General features: G+C 33.3%; 1 protein-coding gene across 1 annotated transcript in view; it reads left to right on the top strand.

The window, feature by feature from the left end:
• The first annotated feature begins 2,743 nt into the window (after positions 1-2,743).
• LOC128546203 (multiple epidermal growth factor-like domains protein 6) overlaps positions 2,744-13,574 on the top strand; it is a 28,930-nt gene continuing 18,099 nt past the window's right edge. The window contains exons 1-6 of the mRNA XM_053535505.1: positions 2,744-3,859; positions 4,612-5,520; positions 6,129-6,264; positions 7,175-7,203; positions 7,507-7,587; positions 7,807-7,908. Of these exons, the coding sequence (XP_053391480.1) occupies positions 3,808-3,859; positions 4,612-5,520; positions 6,129-6,264; positions 7,175-7,203; positions 7,507-7,587; positions 7,807-7,908 (1,309 nt within the window). The 5' untranslated portion in view covers positions 2,744-3,807. The remainder of the gene's footprint in view (positions 3,860-4,611; positions 5,521-6,128; positions 6,265-7,174; positions 7,204-7,506; positions 7,588-7,806; positions 7,909-13,574) is intronic.

The raw sequence follows: 13,574 nt of genomic DNA, 5'->3' as shown, positions 1-13,574 counted from the left end.
AAGCATAGGTGATCTGATCTGTTGGAGAATTGGTTCCATGTTTCCTCACCAATTTTGGCTCTAACGCGCTCAACAACAACGTCTGGAGGAAATGTCTTCAACTGCCTGCAATCGATCCATTTCACATTTCTAATATTTTCGTTCACGTTAAGTTCGAAAGATTCTTCTATTACCTTCCTAGCGCCGAAAACATTTAAACCTATCAAGCCGTAGTGTACATACGTTATCGTATTTTCAGTAATTCAGTACTTTCAACAAGATGTTTTTCAGTCACTGTTGCAAATTTTGGAAATATCTGAATGATATCGTGGTTCCCGGTGTGATCTGTGACAATATTATTGATTGTCCACTGTGTGATATAGAGTATTGTCTTACATTCGATTTAGCTTGATGTCTGAATATTATCCTTACTGGAGCAGCAGGTAAAGCAATCAAACACTTTTTATCGTTGTGCGATAACGTAAACAGTGAGTTGTATGACTAGAGTATAAGTCGATGCTGTCAGCTAATTATGTAGCTAAAGATAAATTACATAAAAAGGTTATATTATTTCTAAGCAAATGATAGTTATATTTTGTTCGTGAATTCAGTTGACCTATATCTATCAAATAAGTATCATTTCCATACTCTTGTATTACCATTTATTATTATATCTTACTATTGGTAGTTAAAAAGTCTTTGAGACGGCACATATAGCTGTCATTGTGTCAGCTGTAATGGAACTGTGTGTCTCACGTCCGATAATCAATATGGCAACGGAAACGTCCCGCGTTCTGGCGTCGACGTTATCATTCCTGATGAAAAGTTTGACTGAATTTTAGATTTGGGTGACATACAAGATGAACAAAAAACAATATTTTCCTTGACACATATCAACATGTGTTGAAAATATGAAATATGAATATGTAGAATAAAGGTGGGTAAGTAACAAAAAAGATCATTAAATTTTTGTTGTGTGATTTTGTAGGTTTCATAATGGCCATAAGGTGCACGCTAGACATATATTAACCTCTTCCTAATTTGAAAAAGCAAGTTTCCTGTCCTTTTCTATACAGTCCGAAAGCCAAAGAGGGGCCTCTTATTATCTTACTTCCAACTTTTTACTTTTTATTTCTTTCTTCTAATTTCTCACTTGTACGTCATTTTGCCCCTTTCTGCATATTTATCTGTCATTAGTCAATCTCACTTTTATCTATTTCCCAAATTAAAACAGCCACTTAGGGGAATAAGATTTCATGACCACAAATGTAAATTGTTCCAAATATAATATTTTTTTAAGAATCGTTTCTACTAGATTCTTTATCTTATGCTATTTATTATTCACGCTTGCCTAGGAATAACGTACGTACTATAATTAATATGAAATACACCAGTTTGGTAAAAGTCAAAGCAAGAATACACACGTTGAAACCAAATGTTTCTTAAATTGATTATTTAATACGTAGAACAAAAGAATATGGCTAATATGCTGGTAATTGCAAGGTCAAACACGAAAACCCTACTTGAACCTTGTTTGATGCACCAAATCCGAAACCGGATTCTCCGTTCATCGCATTTTTGTTTTATAAAATGGAATATGAACTGTGCTTAATAAGAATGAGTCATGGAAGTATTTTTCAAATAGTTTAAAAATGTCAATTTCATGGTCAAAAATATATTTTTTCTTGTGTAAAAATTCTGACCAATGAAAAAATAAGAAATACCTTTTTTTCGATGTGTATAGAACTTTATATGGAAATGTTTCATTTATGTTTACTAAGAAATCCTGAAAGTTTCGTAATATTCAAAAATTAATGTAAAATCATTTAAACGGTTGATAAATAAAACTAATCCTAATAATCCTATGCAGAGAAGATGAAGGAATACTAAAACATTACATCCAGAAACATATCAAAACGAAACAAAATTAATATCTGCTTTTGGTTGAGCGGGTTTGTTGATGGAATACAAATCGACGGACAAAAAGTTGTAAGAACAGCATTTCTATATTCCTTCCCACTTCATAGAGTAAGGATAACAAAATATATTCAAGAGTGACTAAAGAAAACTAACTTAGGATTTAATTTGTATAAAATATGTCCAAGTTTATCAAGGGAGATCGGTTTATCAAAATGACAAGTGTAAAGTTTCATTGACTTAAGACATGTAGATGCTGAGATACTTACTCGCTAACAATCGGAAACAGAGTATTTTTTTAAACATTTAAACAAATGGCTGAGTTCCAAAAACGGGGTATATTTTCACCAATTTATAAAACCAATTTATAAGTATGTCATTCACTTGGTAATGAAGCCTGTGATTTTGCTACAAGTTGTGCTGTACTTAGTCGCTTACATTTGAAAACAGAATAAAACAAAAAAAATGGCCAAACACAAAATGGAGGGTAGTTTAATCCTAATAAAAGTAATAGTTATGGAACGTATACCATTCAAGCGGCACTATCAGGACGATGCATGTATAAAATGTAATCGTTAACAAGGTTGTGATGTGTAGTCTTGATGACAATAGGAAACATATTTTTAACATAACAGCTACTAACTAAATTTAAAATTGTTTCTTATCACGTGTAATATCAGACTGGTAATAATAAAAACAATAGGTTACATAATCACCCGCTTTATATAAATTTACCCCGCCTCTTTAGAAAAAATGTCCTCTTTAAAAATTCGAAGAACTAATAATTTATTTTGTGTGACCTTAAACGACTAAATCTTCCGCATTCAACGAGTGAATAGTACTTGAAGACAATTGCAATTTTAAAACCTTGGTAGTGATGTCTATTCCGTGAATTGTAACAGGAATAAACATAACTGATCTTGGATGTAACGTTCAGTTGTCAAAATCTTTTTTACACCTACTTTTTAAATTTCATATGGATTTTTTAATATATAACATGATATTTATTGGTATTAAAATTTTTATTTCAAAATGTAGTTTCATTTTCTTAACATACATTCCTGTGTTACGCGCCAACGAAGTGTTAAGCAAATATTTTGCTGTAATGATGCGAAATGTTCGCAAAATAAAATAATAAATACTGTATGTTACGTGTAAAAATTTGATCGTTATCTTTTTATGCGATTCATTTTAACTTCAAAAATTATTCCATGTATATTTACAGTAGTTAAAATTTAAATGACGAAATCACTGTGTAAATGGCTATCATAAGGCTTTTGATAATATTACTGACAAAATGCTTACTCATCTTATTGACTTTATTTGATTCCATTGAATATTCATGTGTAGGGTGCTTAAACCGATTAATTGCATGAAAAATTTAATTTCTATTCCTATCATGTTATAACTTAAATGGAAACTGTATATATATATGTTATCCTAGTCAGGTGAAACCGATATATATGTGTAAGTATTAGGACAAGGCATAATACGTGAATACAGATTTTAAACTTTTGCATTCAACATTACCTATAAATTTAACGTAAACACTTTTGTAGTTTTAAAACTTGGTAGGATGCATATGTATATATGCGTTGCATTTTTCAGTCTTTGTCTATGTTTCATTTTATATAATTATCTTTTCCATTATATTTTAGCGAATATTTGTTGAAATAGAACTGCCTTTTCATCTAGATCCATTATTGAATAGAATATAAAAATACATATTACTTGTCAACACAAAGACAAAAGCAGTGTCACAATCATTTGCAATATCAATAAACAAATTATAACTTGCAACAAGAATTCAGAAAGACCCATATAAGAAAAGATCTACGCGTCTTCACTTAGATAATTATCATAAGCAGTTTTTATTGACCATAGCAGCGTGCAATAACTACGGCAATCAGCATGATGGAGTGGCTGCCATTTCTATTATTATTATCACATTTTTGTAGCAAAGGTAAGAACATTTATAATCTATTTTTCAACACATAGATCCAATATTAATAATTATAATAGTATTAATCTGATTCATGGAAACAGACTCTGTGTTTTAATTAAATCTCGCTATGGTAATCACTATATGTGAAATCGCAAACATGTGACAAATTGTTAAATCAATAAACGTAATAAAATATCTTGCCTTGTCTGTAGAAAGAATGAATTACATTTAAAAGTGAAATATGAAACTATACTGCAATATGCCATTGTTTCCCTAACCTAGAATACCTACTAGGTTACCAGTAAAATAATGACATTTGCACACTCATGCCGTCAAAGACAGAAGTAATCGATATATATTAATTAAGCATATCAGTGAAATATAAGAAATAATCGAAAATAATTACAAAGACTCCCGTTTTTCCTCCACTATTTAACCTGTTTAAGGAAATTATTTTGTGTTGATGTAGAATTGAAATATCTCCCACCACCAAATTCACAATAGATGTAATAGTTTGGTGAGTTGATTGAGCTATTACGCTGGACTTCAAGTGTGAAAATATACGAACTCACCGTTTTGTAGCACTTTACGCAAGTCAGCGGGAGTGAGAAAGTTATCCGAAGTTTAACCACTGTGATATAGTGCGTTTATTAGGATAAAGTGTCCTAACATGCCAGTGAACCCTTTACAGCATTAAAAATTTAAACAATTACAAATTGATAAATTGAATTATTTATAAATGTTATATTTTCACATTTGATAAATTTCAGGTGTTGCATTGAATGAATGTAAGAGGTGTGTATGTTGTAAAGGTGGAGCTAATCGTTGTGTTAACTCGTTAAGCGATTACTGCCTAGATGGCTGTATTGATGGGTATTTTAGCAGCCGTTGCGTACACGCTTGTTATAACTTCTGTCAATCGTGTACATCGTATAGCAACTGCACCGCCTGCCAATCTGGAAAGTATGGAACATCCTGTCAACAGGATTGTGGGCTTGGTTGTCAAAACTATCAATGTGACATAAATAGTGGGAGTTGCACATGTTTATCAAATTTTCAAGGTAATAAATGTGATCAATGTGTAAACGGTAAATACGGTAATAGATGTGACACAAACTGTCCCGCAGGTTGCAGAACTAATTCATGTGACATACATGGGACCTGTGATAGTTGCAAGACAGGGTTTACTGGAACAATGTGCACTCAGTGTGTGTATGGTAAATATGGAACTAATTGTAACATTCCATGCCCATCAGGTTGCAATGGCACTTGTAAAGATAATGGAGATTGTCACAATTGCAAGGCTGGATTAACTAGAAGTAAATGTGATGAATGTGTTGACGGTAAGTATGGAATCAACTGTGAACATGATTGTCCAAAAACATGTGCGCTCGCAACTTGTGATAGAACAACAGGGGTGTGTAAAGATGGCTGTAGAATTAACTATTACGGTGAACAGTGTAACATGACGTGTGCGACGACATGCTTACCAGATGACGAAGGTAGAAGGTGTTTTCATACGAATGGAAGTTGCGTAAAAGATTGTCAAAACGGATACCATGGTGATATGTGTCAAGACCGTTGCAGTGAAAACTGCATTAATATTATCTGTACAAGATCAAATGGTGCATGTAAACTCGGCTGTGTTGGAGTTTTTGAAGGAAATGATTGCACGAAACGTAACTATGTATTTTTCTCTAAGTTACATTTTTTTCATATGAATTTCCATAGTAATTTGGCAATATAATCCTGTTTAAATATTTTCATAATTGTTTCATAGTTCTGTGAAAAAGGAACATTTCTGCTCCATACATGTATATTTGAAAATTGTTTAATGATAGCTCGTCATTTCTGAAGTAAAAGACAGATGTGCATTGCTTCAGTTTAAAAGTCATAACATTGTAGAATTTATTGCCACAATAGAGATTTATATATAAGTTAAAGCGAAGACAGGTTTCCTGCAGTGTGTAAAATTGTCAGATCTGATCCTAACAGGGTATTCTATAAAACATGATGTCTAGAATATGTTTCGGTATATGTATTGTTAACATTCAATATCACTGAAAGGCAAAGACATTCTAGACGTATTTTTACAGTGCTGGAGAAATAATATAAATTTAGATCAATTACCCAGCCACACAATATTATGTTTGGTGATTTGCCATTTTCTGGTGTATAACTCACCAATTTATACTTGATTCATTATCAACACAATTGCATTTTATGGCTTTAAAACAAATGATGCTGCACGTTTTCAATAATTCTACCTAAAACGGATATATTACAGCTATCTCAAGGATCATATCCGATTGTGATAACACGGCAGATTCGAATTTTGGTCAGTTCATTGGAGTTGGAGCTGGATCTGTGACAGTTACTCTTGTTGCTGTTGGGATATTCATTATCATAAGACGATACCTAAGGTCAGAATAATTCATGTTATTTAATATGCCAATGTTATCCTGCTACAGGTGACTTGTATTTTCTGTTCACCACAGCAATTATTTAGTATACAGTTATTGACTGAGCCAAGGGGATGTTGACATTAACATGCATTACCAATACCGTTCATGGGAAACCTCAATTCAACTGAGCTTACAACATTTCTCAACTTTTTACGTGTTTGTTGATATGTGGAGTTTCTACTTGTTCTACTTTAAATGATTACGCTTTTCGAAAAACATGGTAGCATGACATATTCGTGGATATGAATGAGACTTATTAAGACCATAAGATATATAAGGTAACTACGAAAAACCCATGAAATATAAAATGCATGTATATATAACTTCGCCGAGCGTGCACGAGACCTTGAGATATCATACATTAATAAGTAGTATCTCATGCACATTCTTAGCCCGCCCGCTTAGCTCAGAAGGAAGAGTGCAGATAAACGGATCGCTGGGTCGTGAGTTTGATCCTCGAGCGAGGCTAATTTTTTCCATGACAATTTGATAAAAAATATTGTGTCTGAAATCCTTCGTCCTTCCTTTCTCCTGAATCGTGCGGGGAAGTTAGCAGTTACTTGTGGAGGACAGGTTTGTACTAGTACAGAATTCAGGAACACTGGTTAGGTTAACTGCCCACCGTTATATAACTAAACGGCGTTAAACCCCATAACGAACAGAAACGTGCGTATTGCCTATATTCAGATTTCTTGATCAGCTTGAACTTATTTTCTTTTTACAGAGGTTACCGCGTAAATTGCACATTTAAGAGCAGTTGATACACAGAATTGTTTTAGAGTGGTTAAATTTGATAATGTAGTAAGAGTAAGATATATTCGAATTATATAATATAAGACATATATCAAAGTATATCATTTTTTTCCAGACATGGACATATAAGACAGCACAAACCAGGTATGACAATATTTTCAGTTGTCTGCATAGATAAAGCTTTGGTATTCATTCGATCTTTGCAAGACTTCATTTCAGCTATACAACTGCTTATGTTTCGTCTCCGTACTTAGGCTTAGTTGTGGTGAAATATGATTTTGTTTACAAGTTAATACTAAAACCTTATTTGTAGCTAACTGAAAATGTAAATATACATTGTAATTCTTGTTTTTGCAATCACATGACTATAATTTAACATGTAATTTTCAAGTTTCCAAGTTATTTGATATATTTGATATTCTACCTTTCTGTGTTTGTAAATTACAGAGCAGGCACATGAGTTATCAGCTGCCCCACACGATAACGTTAAAACAACTCCTGCCTCGGCGAATATAACAACAAATACAGGTACCGATTTAGGCCATAGTATTTTGTATATTTCTTGTAGGAAATTATTACAACGAATGTAACATGCTTGCAATGTTTGCGAATTTGACATCTTATGTACACATTAAATGTTTTATGTTCTACAAAAGTAATTAAATATATAACTTTAATCTTAAATTAACAATATGTTAACCTTATATTGTGGTTGATATAGCTACTAAATTTTCCTCATGTTTTTAGATGATCACTATGAAAATACACCAGTTCCTGTTTACGAAGAATTAAAAGAGAGTAACAAAGAGTCAAGTACATACAGCCGTATTGATGGTGCCAGCACCAATTAGACAGGTCACATTTTTCTTGCTCATAATAACTGAAGGTATGTGTCACTTTTGTGTACATCAGCAGAACTTAATATCTGCATAATATCAGTAAAGAATCTCTTAAATATCATATTATACCCCATGATCATGTGCATTTGATACTATTGCAACAAAGTAATCCTATTAAATTGACAATGAATAATGTGTGATAAATGTTAGAACAGGCAGAATTATAAATGTCGCACCAAACTCATGAAATTGTAGAATGTTACACATTTTACAATTTATTATTGCATTCCTGTTGATTTTTAATTATCTTTGTGATTAAGCTTAATATTCTTGTTATCAGATCTTACATTAATTTTTTTTTTCACGCTCTTGCAATGATCTTACAATCATCAAAGAAATTATGCCATTAAATCTGTTATATTTTTATGATTCTTTTCCTATCTACATATGCATGCAATTATGTTTATTGTATTGTACAAAAATGTTGTTTGCTAAATATTTGTATTATTTCCGTGTTATTTATTGGCAATCTTTCATAAAAATGAAAATCAACAAAACAAAAAAATCTAAGAAATGAATTAGATTAAAAACAAATAGGTGTGTATAAACAAAACAAATAAAAAGTTTGAAAGTGTTTTATTTGTTTTGTTAATGATTGTTTTTAATTAATTTTAGGATACCATTTTCATGAACGTTTTCACTTTGAGTGATATAAACATAACTCTACTTTGTACCTGCCTTTATTATATCAAATTTATAAATTATAAACATCTATTAACTATCCATGATGATTTTGTTTTTATTTAACATAACTGAATAACAAACCAACGAAAGTACTTATATTTATTTTGTATGGAATAAATCTGGAAAACTGTTTTAATGAATTTACTAATTTAAAATTAGAAAGACAGCGCTTTTGATAAGCCATATCATACCGCCTCTTTACAAATTACTTTGAAAGGTGTCATTGAAAGCTTGGTTGAATGGTAAGAAGTTGGTGTCAGCCATGGTAGTAAGGGTTATACTAAAAAGTCGAAAATAATGATACCATGTGATTCATCATTGATGAAATATGTTATCATAGAATGTTGTCCAAGTGATATTATAAAACATGTAGATTCTCTTCTTATATACATTGTACATGTAGATAACTTATGCCCTGTAGACAAAATTTCACTTTCGAAATGTTTGGGCATTAAGCATTCCATTGGCCGTTGTTAAGATAGTTTCAAATAATGGAAAAACGAAATATATCGGTGTTATAAAAATAAAATATATTTCGAGTCGCAACAATTTAAACAAAAATAGATAATATTATAAATAATCAAGTGGTGTCAGCTGCAACTAAAATTAGATATCTAATGAGATGTTACAGTACTTAGCTACTTTGCAAATCTCTTCTGCATCTTCATTTCAGGAAATAAGATATCGAGATTTTTTTACAACATGCGATGCCGCAAGAGCCAATACATGATTTAAAATGTTCCTTGTTCCGTTCAAGGGCAAATTATCATATCTGTTGACCTAGATCTATATATAACCAATGTCAATGAGTTTGTCCCCTGAAAGAAGATATGAGTATATAGTCAGAATAAAATCTGATATATCATTCGGGCAAGAATTTGAAAAAGGTCTACGGAAAACACTTCATCCATTTTTTTAATTGCCATTATATATTGAGAAAGCTGTTCTTTACAGATTAAACAAACAAGCAAATTGCCTCAGAGCCAGTCTGCATATAGGAAATACCACTCCTGTGTATCTGCGCTACTTCGGTTGGTCAATGATCTTCTTAGTGGTATGGAGAAAAAGGAAGTCACGGCCCTTATTGCGATTGACTTAAGAGCGGCATTTGACACTGTCGACCACGACATTCTTCTAGATGTCCTAAAAGCACAATATGGCGTCTGTGATACAACTCTTCAATGGGTAGACTCCTATTTAAGACCTCGTACTTGTAAGATTAATATCAACAATGTATATTCATCAGACCGCCATCATGAATGCAGTGTGCCCCAGGGCAGTTGCCTTGGTCCGTGGCTGTAACCCACCTATGCTGGAACTCTTTTTGATGTCATTCCAAAATCCATATCAGTCTACGGTTTTGCTGATGATCATGTAGCAAATACATGCTTTCGTCCTACATCTGTGTCCGTAGAATCACAAGCGACTGTAGACCTTGTAAGGTGCGCAGTTATAACCAATGACTGGATGCATAGAAACAAACTGAAAATGAACACTTCTATAACTGAATTTTTATTATGTTTGGTAGCAGATCTCAATTGAGCAAATGTTTTACAAATTCCTTTAACATTGTTGGTGATGATTTCAAACGTGAAAGCACAATTAGATTTCTCGGTGGATTTCTTGACGAAACCTTGAACTTTTTAAGATCATGTTGAATATTACCTACGTGTTAAGAACATCCGAACATATTTAACAAAAGCAGCCACTTAAAATTTAGTTTTGTCTTTAGTTATTTCGCATCTGGATTATTGCAATGTCATACTGTATGGTGTAGCTATCTGTGAGGTACGTAAGATACAACGTATTAAAACATGTGCGCAAAACAATTTGACACTATTTGACACAGTTCTAAACACTCGTTATGTTGTTCCATACAACAAGTGCAAAACGTTTCTGTACTATTGGTCAAAAACTTTGGAATGAACAGCCATTAGAACTACGCAAAAGTAAATCACTTGACACATTCAAAAACAAATCTTAATACACTGTATTTCAGAGATTTCACGACATTGTTTTAAATTTTTGATAACTGTTTATTATGCGAAAACAGCAGGTGATAGTTCTTAAATTTTTGTATTTTTTTTTTTTTTTTTTTACATTTTGACAACATTTGTATTTCCAGGTTTTTTTTAAAATTAAACGCATTTGTTGGTAAGGCTCTATGACTGTTTGTTACAATAAGGCATTTATTATTATTATTGTCATTATTAATATTGTTATAATAATAATAATAATAATAATAATAATAATAATTATTATTATTATGTACAACGCCATTGAATATACCATTGTATAAAAATAGGCGTTTAGTCAAACTATTCAGTTTCAGTTATATTGCTATACAAGATTCAATTTCCGATTCATTTGTATAAGTTTGAAATAAAAGTCGATTGTTAACAATTGTTTAGATGAGACTATTCCGGTGTCACGAAATATTAGCACGTGACTGCTCTACAAACTTCCTATATCGTTTGTTGACGTCATAAAAATACAAACCTACACTTGCATAATCAATATCAAGTAGCTCGAGTGACTTTAAGCCAGTTTAGCTCGCATAATATTGAAATGTGAAAATGCAAGTGACATCATTTTTGCATTCAGATTTTGCCTAGCAAGTCAGGTAAATTCAATCTTAAATTTATACGCTGGACCCATATATAAATCAAATGTGGAAGTGTTCGAATTGTTATCTCAGAAAATACGCCAAAGGAATGTTGTGTTCTCAATAATGGATGTGTGCGTTTGGGCGTCTTGCTTTCCTTGAGAATGAAAATCTAAATAAAATCACACCAACAAAGTTATACTTCATCATTATAGGAAATAAGATCTGGGAAAAGACCCTAGGCAACCAGGCAATTTATTAGCAGACTAGGTTTGACTGTGTCCATTCATGGGAGGTAATGAAAAGTGCAACACCCTTCAGATCGGCTAAGTGGAATTCTACAATAGTACAAATGAATGTACATGTTCCATGATCCGAAAGGACAAGAAAGTATAACAACAGGGTCATCCACCCGCATGATCCCTTTATATATATTATTAAATATCGCAACGACAGTCTTTAAGTTTAGTGTAGCGGCTGTAAAAGGTATTCCCTCACTCTATGGCTGTGTTTGGGATGCTCTGTGCTTCCGAAAAATCTACCCTTACCTATTATGTTGTTGTTTTTCGAAGCTATTGTTGCTATATTTGTTGTATTTTCTGGTCAAGGAGAATCATAGTATTATAGAGTTCCTTTTTAGCTGGCGTTCAGAGCATGAGAAGTGTAGCCCTTTTAACCACCTCTTACGAATAGACTCAAACCAAGTCTGCTAATATTCTGCTTGGTTGTGTTCTATCCTTCCAATGGATCTTTTCACATAGATTTGTTTCATTATACCTGTAACGAGATTAACAAATACATTTATTACACTAATTTAATTTAGTGACTCCATCGGGAAATAATCACTCGGCCATTTTGGACACAGTTTATTAGGCACTTACTCTTATCTGATATCAGTACTTGCGTATAAGACCATAGTGGGTTTGCGACCAGCATGGATCCAGACAGGATCCATGTTGTTCGCTTTCAAAGCCTATTGAAATCAGAGAAACTGTTAGCGAACAGCATGGATCCTGACCAGACTGCGCGGATGGTTAGGCTGGTCTGGATCCATGCTGGTCGCAAAACCACTATGTTGGTTTTTTCATGGCACGGCTCAGTTATTAATTCAAGCCTAGACGTATGCAGTATTAAGGGAGGAAACCACATATGACATAATAAAACAGTTTTGTTATGGTTAAAATTCTTTTATTGACGGTTAAAATCATTGAGAGCTAAAGGTACATGTGATCAAGTAAATATTTCTGGACTGTATTTACAGGTTTTAGTATAGAAATCTGACATGTAAGGAAGCCATCCAGTAGCCCGACGTATGCTCGATGGTTTTACCCAGACATACGCCCATACGTGTAATAATACTCTGTGGGACACCTGAGTCTTCCGCGACCACCAAAAGCTTGAAAGTCGTTAATGAGTTATAACTGTCTGTGTGATGGTAAACCCGTCTCAAAAAATACTGTAACTGTTAAACATGTTCTTGTTCAGTTTGGATTATTATTAATATTATTATTATACCAGATTTATATAGCGCCCTTTTCATGATCAATTTCACGTTCAAAGGCGCTTTACATAGTTCAAATGCAGCCACACAGGGCGCATAATTCATCCTCTACTAGTACAGACACAGAGCGATTTGACCAGAGGGACAGAGTGAGACAAAGCCCCTACGACAGAGAGATCAGATACAGGCTTGTCCGGCTAACTTAGCCTAGCTCGTTGCGAATAGACAGCCTGGTTCTTTAACGTGCCTAGTGTAAGCACTGATACACACAAGGATTGCCTGGGTTCCTGACCAGTACACATCTAGCCGGGTGGGAAACACTGAAAAGCGTTTCTGAAAATTCCCGAGTAGCTGCCGGGGATCGAACCCCCGACCTCAGGATTGGAAGGCCAGTGTGCAAACCACTGAGCTATCAATCCACAACAAATGAGGTTTCTTAATCTGTGTCTCAACCGTATTAAATCTCATAGTGCCTTAACTCCCTGAGGTCGAAATGCGACTATAGGCGCTATATTATCTACCCCTGACGCGTCGGTATGCGACTATAAGCGCGTTATCAGGACTCCCCAGGACGGCGATTGACGACAACAGTCGCGGTACCGAGATCATGCTAACTGCGTCACGTACTTGTTATTTTTTTTATAAATCTGATAAAAGCAAAATTATATTGCATTCTGGTTATTATTTCTCAGATGTTATAATTACTAAGTGTGCTACTAATCAGTTCCGTTGTTAAAATAAATGTTTATAATAATGCGGTCATGTAAAGGAAATAAAAAGACTCCGCTGTGTTTTTTCTTTCATACTGTTCATACATTTTTTTTTC

The sequence above is a fragment of the Mercenaria mercenaria genome, unplaced genomic scaffold (genome assembly GCF_021730395.1).
Source record: "Mercenaria mercenaria strain notata unplaced genomic scaffold, MADL_Memer_1 contig_4876, whole genome shotgun sequence".
NCBI lineage: Eukaryota > Metazoa > Mollusca > Bivalvia > Venerida > Veneridae > Mercenaria > Mercenaria mercenaria.
The sequence above is the reverse complement of the archived record's forward strand: the minus strand, read 5'-3'. Positions and strand labels throughout refer to the sequence as shown.